A 15,018-nucleotide genomic window follows, 5' to 3' on the forward strand; every position below is an offset into this window, starting at 1 on the left:
GCTCAGTCGCTCTGAAGGCCCCAGGCACACACAAAAAGACGGCGACAAAAGCCCTTCAGAAAATGCCGCAAGACGCAGTCCCAAATGTGGACTCTGGAGGCTGACGTGGGGCTAAATTAATCAGGAACTGCTCCATCTGGCTTAGTATTGTCGACACTGACTGGAAGCAGCTCTCTGAGGTTTCAGGGAGCAGGGCACCCTCTCAATTGCATACAGACCAGGGACTCCAGCACTAAGCTATGGTCCTCCCCCCCAAACCCGCCCCCCTCTAAGTAGGATCCTATTCCTTATTTGGGTTTTGAATAAAAGGCTCATATAAAGAGGAAAATGCCTTTTAGACATTCAGTGAAGACAATAGCTGGATGGGCTGACTCTGTATGTCAGCCCATCGTGCTATTGTCTTCACTGACCGTCTAAAAAGAGGTAGACAAGGGCAGTAAAAATGATCAGGGGTGCTGGAGGAACACCAGCCGCATTAATGCATTGTTTTATACAGACAGACACATGCCGGATAGCAAAAGCATAATAAGCAATTCATTATGACCAGCGGGACTGCAATCCCAGGATCAAGACCCATTGATCTCAGCAGTTCTTGACTTCTCACCGTGCATGGCTTCAATTTGTGACGCGTGCTGAGCTTTAACCAAAGATCTTCAGCCGGCTGAAAGGCAACCCTTTTAGCTCCTCGATTAAAGCCACAAACAACCTCGTAAAAGAAGTGTTGCCATTTCAAGCTGCAAGCATGAAGCGGGAACCCTATTGAAGAAAAGGGAAGACGTACCCAGCCTCGGCTTGATTCCTCTCCCTCACTTTCTCCAACTTCCTCTCTGCTTATGTGCGCTCTCTCTCTCTCTCCCTCATGAAAATTCACCAGTATTCTAGTGTGAACTTATAATGGTGTTCCGTCATACACTGGCTGGATGCAGAAGAGAGCTGGGAGGCACCAGCTAGGGAACCCCAAAGGAAGCAAGCTCAGAGCCAGGGGATTGGTGGTGGGATGGTGATAAATGAACAGAGGGAGAAGACTGGAAGGAGGAGGTGTCAGAAGCTGAAGAGGCAACAGGCTTTAGTGAGCAGGAAGAGGCTGTGGCAGACAGCAGTCCAGAATCAGAGGCAGAATCAGAGGCTGGGTGGGGGGGGGCAAGAGACAGAGTCAGGCAGGCTGCTGAAGAAGTCAGGGGGTCTTCACCTCCTGCTGCAATCAGCTCCCCTTCCTGCTGGTCTCCTAGAACCAGAAGAGGGCAGTATGAATAGGGAGGAGCAGGGACAGGCATGTTGATGGAGTCTCTGATTGCTGGGGAAGGATCAGAGGGAGGAGGAGGCTTAGGCAACTGTGGGAAAACAGAGACCTTCAGTCCTCACAACTGCCTCATTGGGGTATGATCTACGGGGAAGAGTTGCTGTGCTCACTAGGTCTGCGCTCTCACGCTGCTTGTTTCTTTGAATTAAGAGTTAACTTCCCTGACACTGTGCGAGCTAGTACTAGCCTGCTCCTGTCACCCGCCCCTGACATGTACACATTTTTTGCAAAGCGAGTTTATCTGCCATGTTTTGCATGCCATTTCCACCAACATATGCAGTTATATGCAGGCTGCGGAACAGCATTTCAAAATGTCACATTGGAGGGTGGACCAAGCTTGTTTTCTGCTGTTCTGGAGGGCAGGACCCGATCCAGGTTACAAGAAGGGAGATTCTGACTAAATATTAGGAATCACTTTCTGATGCTAAGAACCGTTCGGCAGTGGAACAGAGGAGATGGATTCTCCCTTCTTGGAGGTTTTTAAGCGGAGGGTGGATGGCCATCGGACATGGATGCTTTAGTTGAGATTTTGGACTAGATGACCCTCAGGGTCCCAATTCTATGATTCTGTGAAAAAATGGCTGCATTTCGGCTCATGCACTTTTCAGGATGAGCCAACCTGATAAATTCATCTTCAAATGCAAACTAAATTAAAATTCTCTTTCTCTCTCCATCCCCCCATCCCTAGAGACACTGAGGTGCAGTGGTTAGAGTGCTGGATGAGGACCTGGGAAACGAGGGTTCAAATCTCTACTCAGCCATGGGGGGGGGGTGACTCACTCTCTGCCTAGGCTACCTCGCTAGGTTGTTGTAGGGATAAAATGGATAGGAGAACTATGTATGCTACTTTGAGAGCCTCAGAAGAAGTAAGGTGGGATATAAATGTAATAAACAATAATAATAATAGCCCAGGGAGTGACAAAATTGTTCCAATCAAAACTGCCAAATTAGTGGGGCCTTTTGCAAAATGAAAGGGGGGGGGGAAATCAAAGTTGAAAAATAAAGATGGGACATAGTTTGTATGGTGAAACTTACATATATGGTGACAACCAGAGAAGGCAGACAACAATTTCATTGAAAAATGCAGCCTTTTCATAATGCGCTGGAGTAATAAGGTACAAGGGACATGGGTGGCGCTGTGGGTTAAACCACAGAGCCTAGGACTTGCTGATCAGAAGGTCGGCGGTTCGAATCCCCGTGATGGGGTGAGCTCCCATTGCTCGGTCCCAGCTTATGCCAACCTAGCAGTTCAAAAGCACGTCAAAGTGGAAGTAGATAAACAGGTACCGCTCTGGCGGGAAGGTAAACAGCATTTCCATGTGCTGCTCTGGTTCGCCAGAAGCGGCTCAGTCATGCTGGCCACATGACCCGGAAGCTGTACGCCGGCTCCCTCGGCCAATAAAGTGAGATGAGCGCCACAACCCCAGAATAGGTCACGACTGGACCTAATGGTCAGGGGCCCCTTTACCTTTAATAAGGTACAGGAGAATGTAAACCTATTTGTTGTACATGGAACTTTTGGAATATTAATTCATTACGTGTGAATTTGCAATGGAATTCTTTTCCTATATATTTGGCTCCCGATAGCTTATTTTATTCTACTTCTATTGCATTTCATTTGCCATCTACTACTATATTTTGTTGCATTTTATTTGTAAATAAATATATACCAAAAAATAAATGGGGGGAAAGTTGGAAAATCGATGTCCACATGCTTAGCAGGCCTTATTTATAAAGTTCAAAAGGCTTTCAGCTTCGAAAGGAAACGATCTCTGTTACAAAGGCACCTGCAGGAACCCCTCTTTTCTCTTACAGTGCACCCCACCCCCATCCTTCAAATCCCAGGGCAGAGCCCCAACTCGGAAAATAAACTTCTCTCTTTTCACATGAGAAAAAGAAGCCGAAGAGAGAGACGTGTTTTTGCTCCGGTTTTTCCCACTGCCCTCAGCCCAGGAATCTAACTGACAGGAGCAGATGGCTCTTCTGGATGGGGGCGGGGGGGGGGGCGGATGAAGGAAGAAAGGAAAAGTTTACTGGAAAGAAATGCCAGCTTTGTGGGATCCTTTAGGTTAAAAGTTTACGGAGCGAGGGCTGTATGTGATACTGAGCTGTTGGGATCTCAGCGAAGCTTTCTGCAAGAAGGAGGGGAGAGGCAGAGAAAAACTGGAGCCTCTGTTTCCAAATGCCTTCTGGAAATAGGAAGTCCATTTGATGCAAAAATAAAAAAATACATATAAAAGAAGAGGCTTGCTGGATCAGGCCAATGGCCCATGTAGCCTAGCATCCTGGTGTCACAGTGGCCGGCCAGATGGCCCAACGGGAAGCAGGCCCCGATCCCAAGAGCCATCTCTGCTCCTGCCCAAAGCTGTCAACTTTCAGATTTGAAAATAAGGGATCAGCAGCCTTGAAAATAAGGGATCAGCAGCCTCACCTGTCCTGGGGACAGTCTATGGGATATCTAACAATCTGGGATAGCAGTGGGAAGCAGTGAGAAACGGCGCTGGAATAAGGGAATTTCCCGCAAAAAAAGGGAAGGCTGACAGCTATGCTCCTGCCGTTTCCAGAAACTGGTTTTCAGAAGCATCCCTGGCCCCAGCAACAGACCAAGCCTGCTCGCTTGTTTCTCAAAGGCATTTTTCAGAACAGGATGCTGAACTAAATGGGCCTGTGGCCCTGATCCAGCAGGCTTTTCTTTAACCTGCAAATGTGGCCCAAGTACAATGGTACCTCGGGTTACAGACTCTTCAGGTTACAGACTCTGCTAACACAGAAATAGTACCTCGGGTTAAGAACTTTGCTTCGGGATGAGAACAGAAATCGTGCTCTGGCGGCGCGGCAGCAGCAGGAGGCCCCATTAGCTAAAGTGGTGCTTCAGGTTAAGAGCAGTTTCAGGTTAAGAAAGGACCTCTGGAACGAATTAAGTACTTAACCCGAGGTACCACTGTACACGGGTGTAGCTGTAGCCAGCAAGATGCACCACTCAGGACCTGATGGCAGCAACCCTCTCCCAACCAAGGGTTTGCAAATGCTACCTCTGAAAGTGGCAGAACATAGCCATTGTGGCAATAATAATAATAATAATAATAATAATAATAATAATAATAATAATTTTTATTTATAGCCCACCCTCCCCAGCCAGAGCTGGGCTCAGGGCGGCTAACACCAATAAAACTTCAGTAAAAATATAATACGAAAAAATAAAATACAGGTTAAAATGCAATTTAAAATGCAGCCTCATTTTAAAAGTCAAAATCATAAGGGGAGGGAAACATAAGGGTCAGACTGAGTCCAAACCAAAGGCCAGGAGGAACAGCTCTGTCCAGCAGGCCCTGCGGAAAGATGTCAAGTCCCGCAGGGCCCTAGTCTCTTGTGACAGAGCGTTCCACCAAGTCGGGGCCAGTACTGAAAAACCACCTTATGACTTGGGACCTCCAAAATGTTGTCATTTGTGGATCTTAAGGTCTAGTAGCCACGGATAGCATTTGGGTTTCGTGGTTCTGTCTAATCCTCTGCTGAAGCCATCCACGTTGGTGGCCCCCACTGCCACCTGTTTTGAGGGACAATCCAGGACAATCATAAATGGAGCATTCGGTAACAGGATGCTGGGCTCAATGGAACTTTGGAGTGGGGTCTTCTTATGATCTCGGCAGACAGTTAAAGGAAGGCAGGGGGAGCCAGGAGGCAAGAGGGGGTGGCTGCTTTGCAGGCTCAAGTTCCAGGAGAGACTCCCCTAGGAAGACAATTTGTAACATTTGGGACTTTTTAGTTCCTTCTGTGATAGAACTATTTGGGGACTTCCCTGGCTTTTTTCTGGCCCATGTAGGACCAGTCTGGATAGTTAGCCTTGGTGAAGACTTGACGTTTTCATCCCCCCCAAAAAAATTTTGATTTGATTTGAGTTTCCACTGAAATGAGGCTGCATTTTAAGGTTTTCATGTTGTATTTTAATCTTGTTTTTTCAGCTGTATTTCAATCAATTGTTTTTTTATTTGGTGTTAGCCGCCCTGAGCCCACTCTTGGCTGGGCAGGGTGGGGTAATAATAATAATAATAATAATAATAATTACTATTATTACTAAAAGGCAAGGTGACAGAAGTTTATGAAATGATAAACGGCATGGAGGAAACGGATGGAGAAAAGTTTTTCTCCGTCTTTCGTAACAACTGGAAATCATGGGCATCCGACGCAGCTGGATGTTGAAAGATTCAGGGCAGATCAAAGAAAGCCCTTCGTGCGGCACATGGTTAAACTATGGAACTCCCTGCCACAGGAGTGGCTTTAAAAGAGGATCAGACGACTTTGTGGAGGAAGAGGGGGCTATCAATGGCTCCTAAACATAACAACCATGTTCTCCCTTCACAAGAGGAGGCAGTGAAGTTTCTGAATACCAGCTGCTGGCAACAGCAGAGAAAGTTCTTGTGCTCAAATTCTGCCCATTGGGGCATCTGGTTGGCCACTTTGAGAACAGGATGCTGGACTAGATGGACCAAGGGTCTGATCCAGAAGGCCAATGTTCCCAAAAGGAATGTGCCTCCTCCATGGAAGTGTAAAAATGACTGTGCCAATTCGATCATTTGGGGGGGGGGGTGTGGGGTGAGAAATGCTCTTTGATGTTATCCCTCCCTTGCATGTTGATGCTACCAACATAACTCATAGCTGTCCATGGAGGTGCAGGTCAATTCTGTATCCAGGGCAGCTGTCTACCAGCTCCATCTGGTACGCAGGCTGAGACCTTAGTTGCCCGTGGACTGCCTCACCAGAGTGGTGCATGCTCTGGTTATCTCCCGCTTGGACTACTGCAATGCGCTCTATGTTGGAGCTACCTTTGAAGATGACCCAGAAACTACAACTAATCCAGAATGTGACAGCTAGACTGGTGACTGGGAGCAGCCGCCGAGACCACATAACACTGGTCTTGAAAGACCTACACTGGCTCCCAGTATGTTTCCGAGCATAATTCAAAGTGTTGGTGCTGACCTTGAAAGCCCTAAACAGCCTCGGCCCAGTATACCTGAAGGAGCGTCTCCACCCCCATCGTTCAGCCCGGACACTGAGGTCCAGCACCAAGGGCCTTCTGGCGGTTCCCTCACTGCGAGAAGCAAAGCTACAGGGAACCAGGGCCTTCTTGGTAGTGGCGCCCGCCTTGTGGAACGCCCTCCCATCAGATGTCAAAGAGATAAACAACTACCTGACATTTAGAAAATATCTGAAGGTAGCCCTGCTCAGGGAAGTTTTTAATGTGTGACATTTTGATGTATTTTTAATTTTTGTGGGAAGCCACCCAGAGCGGCTGGGGAAACCCAGCCAGATGGGTGGGGTACAAATAAATTATTATTATTATTATTATTATTATTATTATTATTATTATTATTATTATTAGCTACTCCACACACCCATGTGCTCTTCCACAATACCTTGGTTCTCTAACTTAATCCGTTCTGGGAGTCCGTCCGACTCCCAAAACCGTTCAAAAATTATTATTATTATTATTATTATTATTATTATTATTATTATTATTATTATTATTATTATTACAACTCTCTTCCTCCAAATTCTCCCTTGAGAAGGTGATGCTGGACTAGGTGGGTCATTGGTCTGATCCAGCAGGCTTTTCTTATGCTTAGCCCCCAAATAGGGGTGGGGCGGGGTGGGGAGATCCACTCTGGAATCCTTCGGAGCCACTGCCAGCCAGTGCAGGCACCACTAAGCTAGGTGGATGAACGCCCTGTCTCTGCCTAAGGCGGCTTCCTGCGTTCCCGCCTACAGAGGGAAAAAGAGAAAGAGACGCATTGCAGGACGCCTCGCCACGCAATTGAAGGTCGGGCATTTCCCCCCCGGAAAAGAACTTGTTCCTACACAGCGATAAGCCGAAGCAATGAATTCTGATCCCCGCCAGCCCGGCCTTTGCAAATTTGAGAGCGGGCAGAGTCTCTTTCAGGGGGGCAGAAGGGAAAGAAAAAGGGAAATCCGTAATGCCTCTCCCTCTGCAACCATAATGCCAGGATGTTCCCAATCTGCTTTGAGGGATGGAAAGATTAAGAATAATAATAAAAAAAATTGCAATAAAATATGTGTGAACGAGGGGGTAATTGTGGACAAATGCAGCATTCAAATTCATTTTTCCACCTCTTTTACACACCATTTCAATCTTATTTTCTGCTTATTAATGAGATCTTGTTGGCAGGGGTGGGCAGAAGCTGCCCAGTTTTGCTGGGTAATTGCACATAATTTCCTTTCTACTAGTGATTTGCATCTGATCTTCTCCCTCCCCCCACCCTAATTCTTTGCTATTTAACACCCCCTTCTACTTCTCTCCCCTCCTTCCCAAATCTCTCCCTCCTCCTCCTCCTCTTCTTTCCATCCCTGGTCAGGCAATACTTCATTTAAATGCTTATTACACTTAAACAGACACTGAAGAAAAAGGGAGGGGAGGAGAGGAAGTGAGACAGAAGCCAACCAAGTCAAAAAAAAGGCCTGACGCAATCACCCTCTGCCACTCACACTCTCCTTTAGTGATGTAACACCCTTAAGGACCGTGGGTTAACTTTGCCAAAGACCTATTCTGTACTATTTGTAATGCGGTCACTTGGGGGATAGATTTAACACGTGTTAGGAAGCTGTAGTGATGTATGGAAGTGAGAGCTGGACCATCAAGAAGGCTGATCGCCAAAGAATTGATGCTTTTGAATTCTGGTGCTGGAGGAGACTCTTGAGGGTCCCATGGACTGCAAGAAGATCAAACCGATCCATTCTGAAGGAAATCAGCCCTGAGTGCTCACTGGAAGGACAGATCCTGAAGCTGAGACTCAATACTTTGGCCACCTCATGAGAAGAGAAGACTCCTTGGAAAAGACCCTGATGTTGGGAAAGATGGAGGGCACAAGGAGAAGGGGATGGCAGAGGACGAGATGGTTGGACAGTGTTCTCAAAGCTACCAGCAGGAGTTTGACCAAACTACAGGAGGCAGTGGAAGACAGAAGTGCCTGGCGTGCTCTGGTCCATGGGGTCACGAAGAGTCGGACACGACTAAACGACTAAACAACAACAACAAGGAAGCTGCTTATTTGGTCCATCTTGCTCAGAATTGTCTACACTGACCAGCAGCAACGGCCCTCCAGGGTTTCAGGCCGGGCAAGGATCCAGCATTACTGATGGGCCTTGAACTTGTTTGGGCCCAAAGAAAATATAAGGTGTGTTCTTTCTGTCAACTAATCGGGATGGCTCAGACTTCCCTTCACAGTGCTTTTCAGGGATTCTTCAGCTGTGATTCTTGCACTCATAGTAAACTGGACTACATGACGTTTGGTGGTCCTTTCCAACTTTACTGCCCCTGGCTATCTCCATCACAACTCGTGACTTCTTCTAATACAAGAATGGGTGTCCTCCTGTGTCCCTCCAGATATCGCCAGACTACAACTCCCATCATCCCTGATTGATCATGCTGGGTGGAGCTGATGTGAATTGCAGTCCAACAATGTCTGGGAGACAAAAGGTCCCCCGCCACATCCATAAATATAATATGCAGATTTGTCTAATAACATATTGCAGTAGGAAGCTGCGTGGACAAAGCATGTTGGTATCTATGATTCGTCTCCCACTATTGCAGTTAGCAGACAGTACCCGGAACTATTCATTCATGGTTTTAAAACAGTCACTCCCAAATACAACACCGGAATTCACTGGTTAATTTGTCTGTAAAGTCACATCTCAAAGCAGCTTAAGGAAAAAACCTTCATGACAAATCACAAAAAAACAAGGCTGACCGTTACATCTGTAGATCAACAGCAAATCCTAAAACCACCTGTGCCAGCAAGCCAAAGTCCTGAAGGCGTAAGAGGGCCTTTACTCAGCGTCTGGATTGCAACAGAATCGGGGCTAAACAGACATCGTGGGATGTCCTCAAATATGTGGTGGCACTTCCTTCCTTGAAGGGCTCTGTTTCCGTCTTTGACTGGGTGACCTGGCAATGCCTCAGTTTAGCCTCAGCTGCAGACCTGTAGAATTGTTTAACTGCCTAAGAACTAGTAACTGGGTTTGCTTCTTTCCTCCACCCTTCCAATCCCCTTTCCTTTTGTGTCGCTGCTATTAGATTGTAAGCTTGAGGAAAGGGAATCATTTCTGATACTGGTAAGCAACTCTGGGAGTCTTCTGGGGAAGAGTGGGGGGAAATAAGAAATGGGGAACCTGTAGCTTTCAAAGTATTGTTGGACTACAAATTCCATCAGCCAGCGTAGGGTTGATGGGAGCTGCCGTCCAACGCCTTCTGGAGGGCTGCAGGCTACCGATCCCGGCTTTCAACAATAAGCAAATGAACAAAACACTGCGGCGCTCAACTAAGGACACGTGGGAACAGCCATGCGTTCTCCCAGTTTCCTCATGCCCTGCCTACAGTTTAGGCCGGAGACGATAGCAAAACACAGGTGAGCAGCCTACCTGGGGGGAGAGGCCATTGCTGACAGGGTTCATGTGATTGGCAGGAGCTGCGGGGTTCATGAAGCTGTCGGAGTAGGTGGAGAAGCCATGTCGGGTCCCATAGGCGGAGCTGGAGTCTGCGGCGGCGGCAGCCAACCCTCCCTGGTGCATAGTGGATGGTGGGAGAGGCTGGGGTCTGTGCACAGTGCTGCCCCCATCTGTGGGGAAACGAAGCATCGGGTTAGAAGTGGTGGCTGTCATCACCGGACCATCACTGTGTTCCTTTGGGGAAAGGCTGGTATGATGGAGGCGCCATCTTGACCTGAGGCCCAAATCATGTTCCCACCATCTGTTTCAGTGGAGGTCTGGTCCGTTGGGGTGAATGGGGCATTGCCCTAAATTCTTTCTTACAACTCATCCAGCGGGTGGCCCTGCCTGTCACCTTCCCCCTCCTCCTCTTCCACTTGAATCATGGATTCATCGAGTTGGAAGGGACCCTGAGGATCATCCAGTCTGACCCCCTCCAGTGCAGGAATATGCACCTGTCCCTTATGGGAATTGAACCTGCAACCTTGGCATTATTAGCAGCACACTCTAATCAACTGAGCTATCCACTTTTCTGCTTGACCCATGCTTTCTAGGGATGAGTCTATGCGGTTTCTTCCTTGCCCCACTCTTTTCTCAGGGAAAACCAATTTAGCACTAAACCGAAGCAAACTATCTTGCTTTGATGTACCGCTCTGAACGCTGTTAGTAACCTCCTGTTATTTTCTCATGCCCAGCTGTGGAAAGCTGTCCCTGTTGCTAAAGAGAAGGGGGGCATGTTATAGATTTGGGTGGGACCCCCTCTAAAGCCTAGAAATTAATAAATGGTAGGATTTTGATTGTCTGGGCTGTGAAGCAAGAAATACAAGCTGCAGAGGAATTCGCTAGGGCCGTTAAGAAACAGAGCCACCGAGAGCCTTTGGCAATGCAAGAAGAACTCCTTCCTCCTTGCCCCGTGGAGGTGTGAACAGAAACTGCGGATTTGCCAGGGTAAAGGCAGGAAGAGATTTTTACCAGGAGATGGCAGGGATCGAACCTGCAGCTGCCAGTCTACAGAGCAGGAGACAACCCAAATTGCTGGTTGCTCCAAGTGGTTTTCCCCAGGGGAAAGCAGTGGGAACAGAGGAATTGTGGGTAAGCCCTGAGTCTCAGTGTTGCCCCTAGAAGATCTCAGCTATGATTTGCTCTGGCTCAGGCAATCCCTGGCTCTGCCCACTCTGTGCCAGTCAGACTAGGAACTGGGAGAACCAGAGTTCAAATCCCCATGTTCTGTCATGAATCTCACTGGGTGATTCTGGGCCAGTCCCTGCCTCTCGGACTAAGCCCCCTCAGAGGATTGTTAAGAGGATTAAACAAGGAGGGATGGGTGGGACCATGCCTGCCACCTTGAGGTTTGATATAAACGCCATCCATCAACCTGTTGGTTTCTGTGTGTTGCCACTGTGCAGTGCTTTGGGGTCAAAAGACTCTGTTTTGCATTCCAGACATCCCAGGCTGTTGGAAGTCTCACGGAAGACAGGAGACGGATGTGATGTTTACTGGTTTCCTGTTCCTTTGTGGTTCAGTTGCTCTCTGCTCTCACAGAGAGAGGATTTATTTCTTTTCTGTCTGCGTAGCTTAGTAATAAAACTCTTAGCATGTAGCTCATATTTCTCGTCCTTCCCTGTGCTGGATACTCTGTAATGGGAACATGCTTGGAACCTTATCAGAGGCTCAGGTCATTAATTATCATCGGAGGAGAGAACGGAGGCGATTCCGGAGGAGTCACTTGATCGAACGCATTTTCCGACACAACCCACCCATCGAAACAACCCACTTTCCCACCCAAGCCCACAGCACCCACCTTGGGAAAGGGTGGTGGTTGGGTAAGTTGAATCTGGCAGCTGGTACGGAGGCAAAGTGGGCATCCCAGTCGGAGGGAAGCCCCCCGGCAACAGGTGATTGAATGCTGCCAGCTGATTGGCCCCGGCCTGCTTGCGCCACCGTGCCCGTCGGTTGCTGAACCACACCTGGGAGAAGGGAGAGAGGAAGGCAGGAAGTTATGGGGGAAGACACATGCCAAGGGGTTGAACCCGAGCCCTTCTGCATGCAAAGAAGGGTCTCCGTCCCCTGAGCTATGGACCCTCCGCATTGTCATTGTCAAGGGAGCAAGTGCCATGAATGATCTGACGCCCTGGAACCATCACCACCTGCCCCAGTCAGTGCCGGATTTATGTATAACCTAAACAAGCTATAGCTTAGAGACCCATTCTCTTGCCGCCCCCCCCCCCAAATTATGAGTCTTTGTTAATTGTGTTTCTAAAGGGATCTTTGTTATTGCCAAATTCCAATGTTTATTATTAAGTTTGTTATGAATAAAAAATCCTTTTAAGTTAGAACTTAATAATTATTTCACATTAATAAACTTTTTCTTAATTGTATTTCACTATTAATATACTTCTTAATTGTATTTCAGTTCAAGAATTACTTCGATAAAATACATATTTTGTTATGTGCAAATGGCTTTAGATACCTATTAGGTCCATAAATTACCAGATAGCATATATTCAACACAAAAAAACAGAGACAATTTGTTGTTGACAAACGACAGCTGGGCATATAAAGGGCCCCATTACCTTCAGTAGCTTAGGGCCTCATCAAACCTAAATCTGACCCTGGTCGCAAACCATCTTCCAACCCTTCAGAACCATCTTTTTCTAAAAGCCTATTCTTGCACAGGCTCCATGCAAAACAAAAAATGGCCACTAGGTGTCAGGACAGAGCAGGCCAGCAAACAGGAAGGCCCTCCTTTGGCCCCCGTCTGCCAGTGGCCAACCACTGTCTTATTATCAGTCCCCGGAAATCCTATTGGATTAGCAGAGCCGACTCTGGCTTACCAGGGCCATTTCTACCCTTCCGAATTATTTCCTGGCAATCCGTGCTTCCTTTGTGCACGACACCGCTGTTAAAAGCTAGCCAACTTAGAATCATAGAGTTGGAAGGAGCCTTACAAAGAACATCTAGTCCAACCCCCTGCAATGAAGGAATCATCGCTAAAGAAACCCCCCCATAATCTCTCCCCCTCCATTTCCCCTCCTCATAAATCCTGGTGCGCAATTATCTGAGCCAATCAAATTGTACCGTATGTATTCCAGCTGCAATCTGTGTCTGTTTTTTATTTTTTATTTTAAAAAAAACTCATTTTCAGTTGAATCCAAAAACTCTCAGGGCTGATCTTGGTTTGAGAAAGGGACGGGGCTAAGCTTTCGAGACAGTTGAGAATGCAGCTGCCGAGTTCTCCAGGGCCTAGAGGTCTGGGAGTCCCGATTGAATTTCACAGCAACAGGAGAGGGGGGAAGTGGAATTGAATAACAACACAAAACCCCTAAAAGCTGGAGGGGTGGTGGAGACGTTGAGTTGGGGAGCCTGATCTGTGTGTTTCTAACAAAGGTTTGGTTGACGACTCCGGGCATGCTGAGAAGACCAAGCAGGGAAAGTTAGCTCTCCCTTTGGTAGTCTCACATTGATCCACCCCTTTCTAAATGAGATGTTGGGTCTGCTACAACCTAGGACCTCCTGGAGGCAAAGAAGATGCTCTTCCACTGGGATATGTCACTTCCCCATCCATAGAACATAGGAACCTGCTTTATACAGTGTCAGACTCTTGGTCCATAGGACTCAGCACTGTCTACACTGACCGGCAGCTACTCCCTAGGGTTTCAGACAGGGAATCCCTACCAGCCCTACCTAGAGATGCTGCAGAAGACTAGGGAATTCAGCATAGAAAGCAGATGCTCTACCACCGAGTTATGGCCCCTTCTTTAAAAACGAAGCAAGATTCTAGTCCCCGTAAAAAAGGTAAAGGGACCCCTGACCATTAGGTCCAGTCGTGACCAACTTTGGGGTTGCGGCGCTCATCTCGCTTTACTGGCCGAAGGAGCCGGCGTACAGCTTCTGGGTCAAGTGGCCAGCATGACTAAGCCGCTTCTGGTGAACCAGAGCAGCGCATGGAAAAGCTGTTTACCTTCCCGCCGGAGTGATACCTATTTATCTACTTGCACTTGGACGTGCTTTCGATCTGCTAGGTTGGCAGGAGCAGGGACCAAGCAACGGGAGCTCACCCCGTCGTGGCCGACCTTCTGATTGGCAAGTCCTAGGCTCTGTGGTTTAACCCACAGCGCCACCCACGTCCCTTCCCAGCAGGTTAGGGACAAGCAAAAGAGAGAGCTTGCTTACCCCAGGGACCCTAAACCTATGGTGAGAATGGGGAACATGGTGCCTTCCAGCTGTTATGAAGGTATCTAGGGGCAGTAAAGGTAAGTGATGGTCAGAGTTGTGGTGGAGGTAGCTTGGGGCAATAAAGGCAAGCTATGGTCTAGTTCAGGTATGGAGAACCAGTGGTCCTCTAGCTGTTGTTGGACCACTGATCCCATCACCCTTGGCCACTTGCCATGAAGTCTGATGGGTGTTGGGAGTCCAGCAACAACTGAAGGGCTGCAGGTTCTCCATCCCTGAACTAGATGGTCATTTGGCTTTACTGCCCCTACCGATCTCCATCAAAACCATGCCATCTTTTAATGCAGGGATGGGCGACCTGTGGCCATCTGGATGTTGTTGTAGTCTAACTCTCCCATCTCCCTGACATGCTGGCAGCTGGGACTGATGGGAGCCGAGGTCTGACAACATCAGCCCAAATCCCTGAACTAGACCATCACTTGCCTTTACTGTCCCTAGCAAATTTCAGCATAACTCTACTCGCTTTTAATGCAGCATTTCAGCATTTCAGACAGTAGGTCTCTCCCAGCTCTACCTGAAGATACCAGGAACTGAACCTGGGACCTTCTGCATTCAAAGCAGATGCTCTACCGCTGAGCTACAGCCCTTCCTTAGATACATTACACCCACTGGTAACTTTTCAGGCGATTTTCATATCATTTTGTGCCATTACGATAACTGGATTTAATACTGTTAGGATTTTCACCTTGTTGATTAAGGACAAGGAACCACGAAACCAAGGATTGTTTCTCCAGCAGAAGCTAGCTGGATAACTCCAGGAAACTGCGGCAGATATGCTATGATGCAAGAGTCCTTTGGGACACATCCAGCTCCTTTATTTGTTCGACTGCCACTAATCATGGAGGTTTCATGGGCTTGCCGTGGCTAATATCCTTTCAAGGGACCTGTCTTCCTTCCCGCAAGAAGATTCAAAATACATCCCTGACATTTGCGCTGGCAATATTCCCCTCCCTCTCGCCAATTCTTTGAAAGGTGGCTGGAGAGAC

General features: G+C 47.8%; 1 protein-coding gene across 5 annotated transcripts in view; it reads right to left on the reverse strand.

Moving 5' to 3' along the window:
- The window catches only part of PAX7 (paired box 7), a 165,798-nt gene that overhangs the window by 48,106 nt on the left and 102,674 nt on the right, over nucleotides 1–15,018 (reverse strand). For all 5 annotated transcript variants that reach the window (XM_083512698.1, XM_083512695.1, XM_083512697.1 and 2 more), the window contains 2 exons: nucleotides 11,601–11,766; nucleotides 9,734–9,930 (listed from right to left, as the gene is read on the reverse strand). In XM_083512698.1, coding sequence (XP_083368824.1) covers nucleotides 9,734–9,930; nucleotides 11,601–11,766 — 363 coding nt within the window. The remainder of the gene's footprint in view (nucleotides 1–9,733; nucleotides 9,931–11,600; nucleotides 11,767–15,018) is intronic.

Source organism: Podarcis liolepis (genome assembly GCF_965112155.1).
Source record: "Podarcis liolepis genome assembly, chromosome: 7".
Lineage (NCBI taxonomy): Eukaryota > Metazoa > Chordata > Lepidosauria > Squamata > Lacertidae > Podarcis > Podarcis liolepis.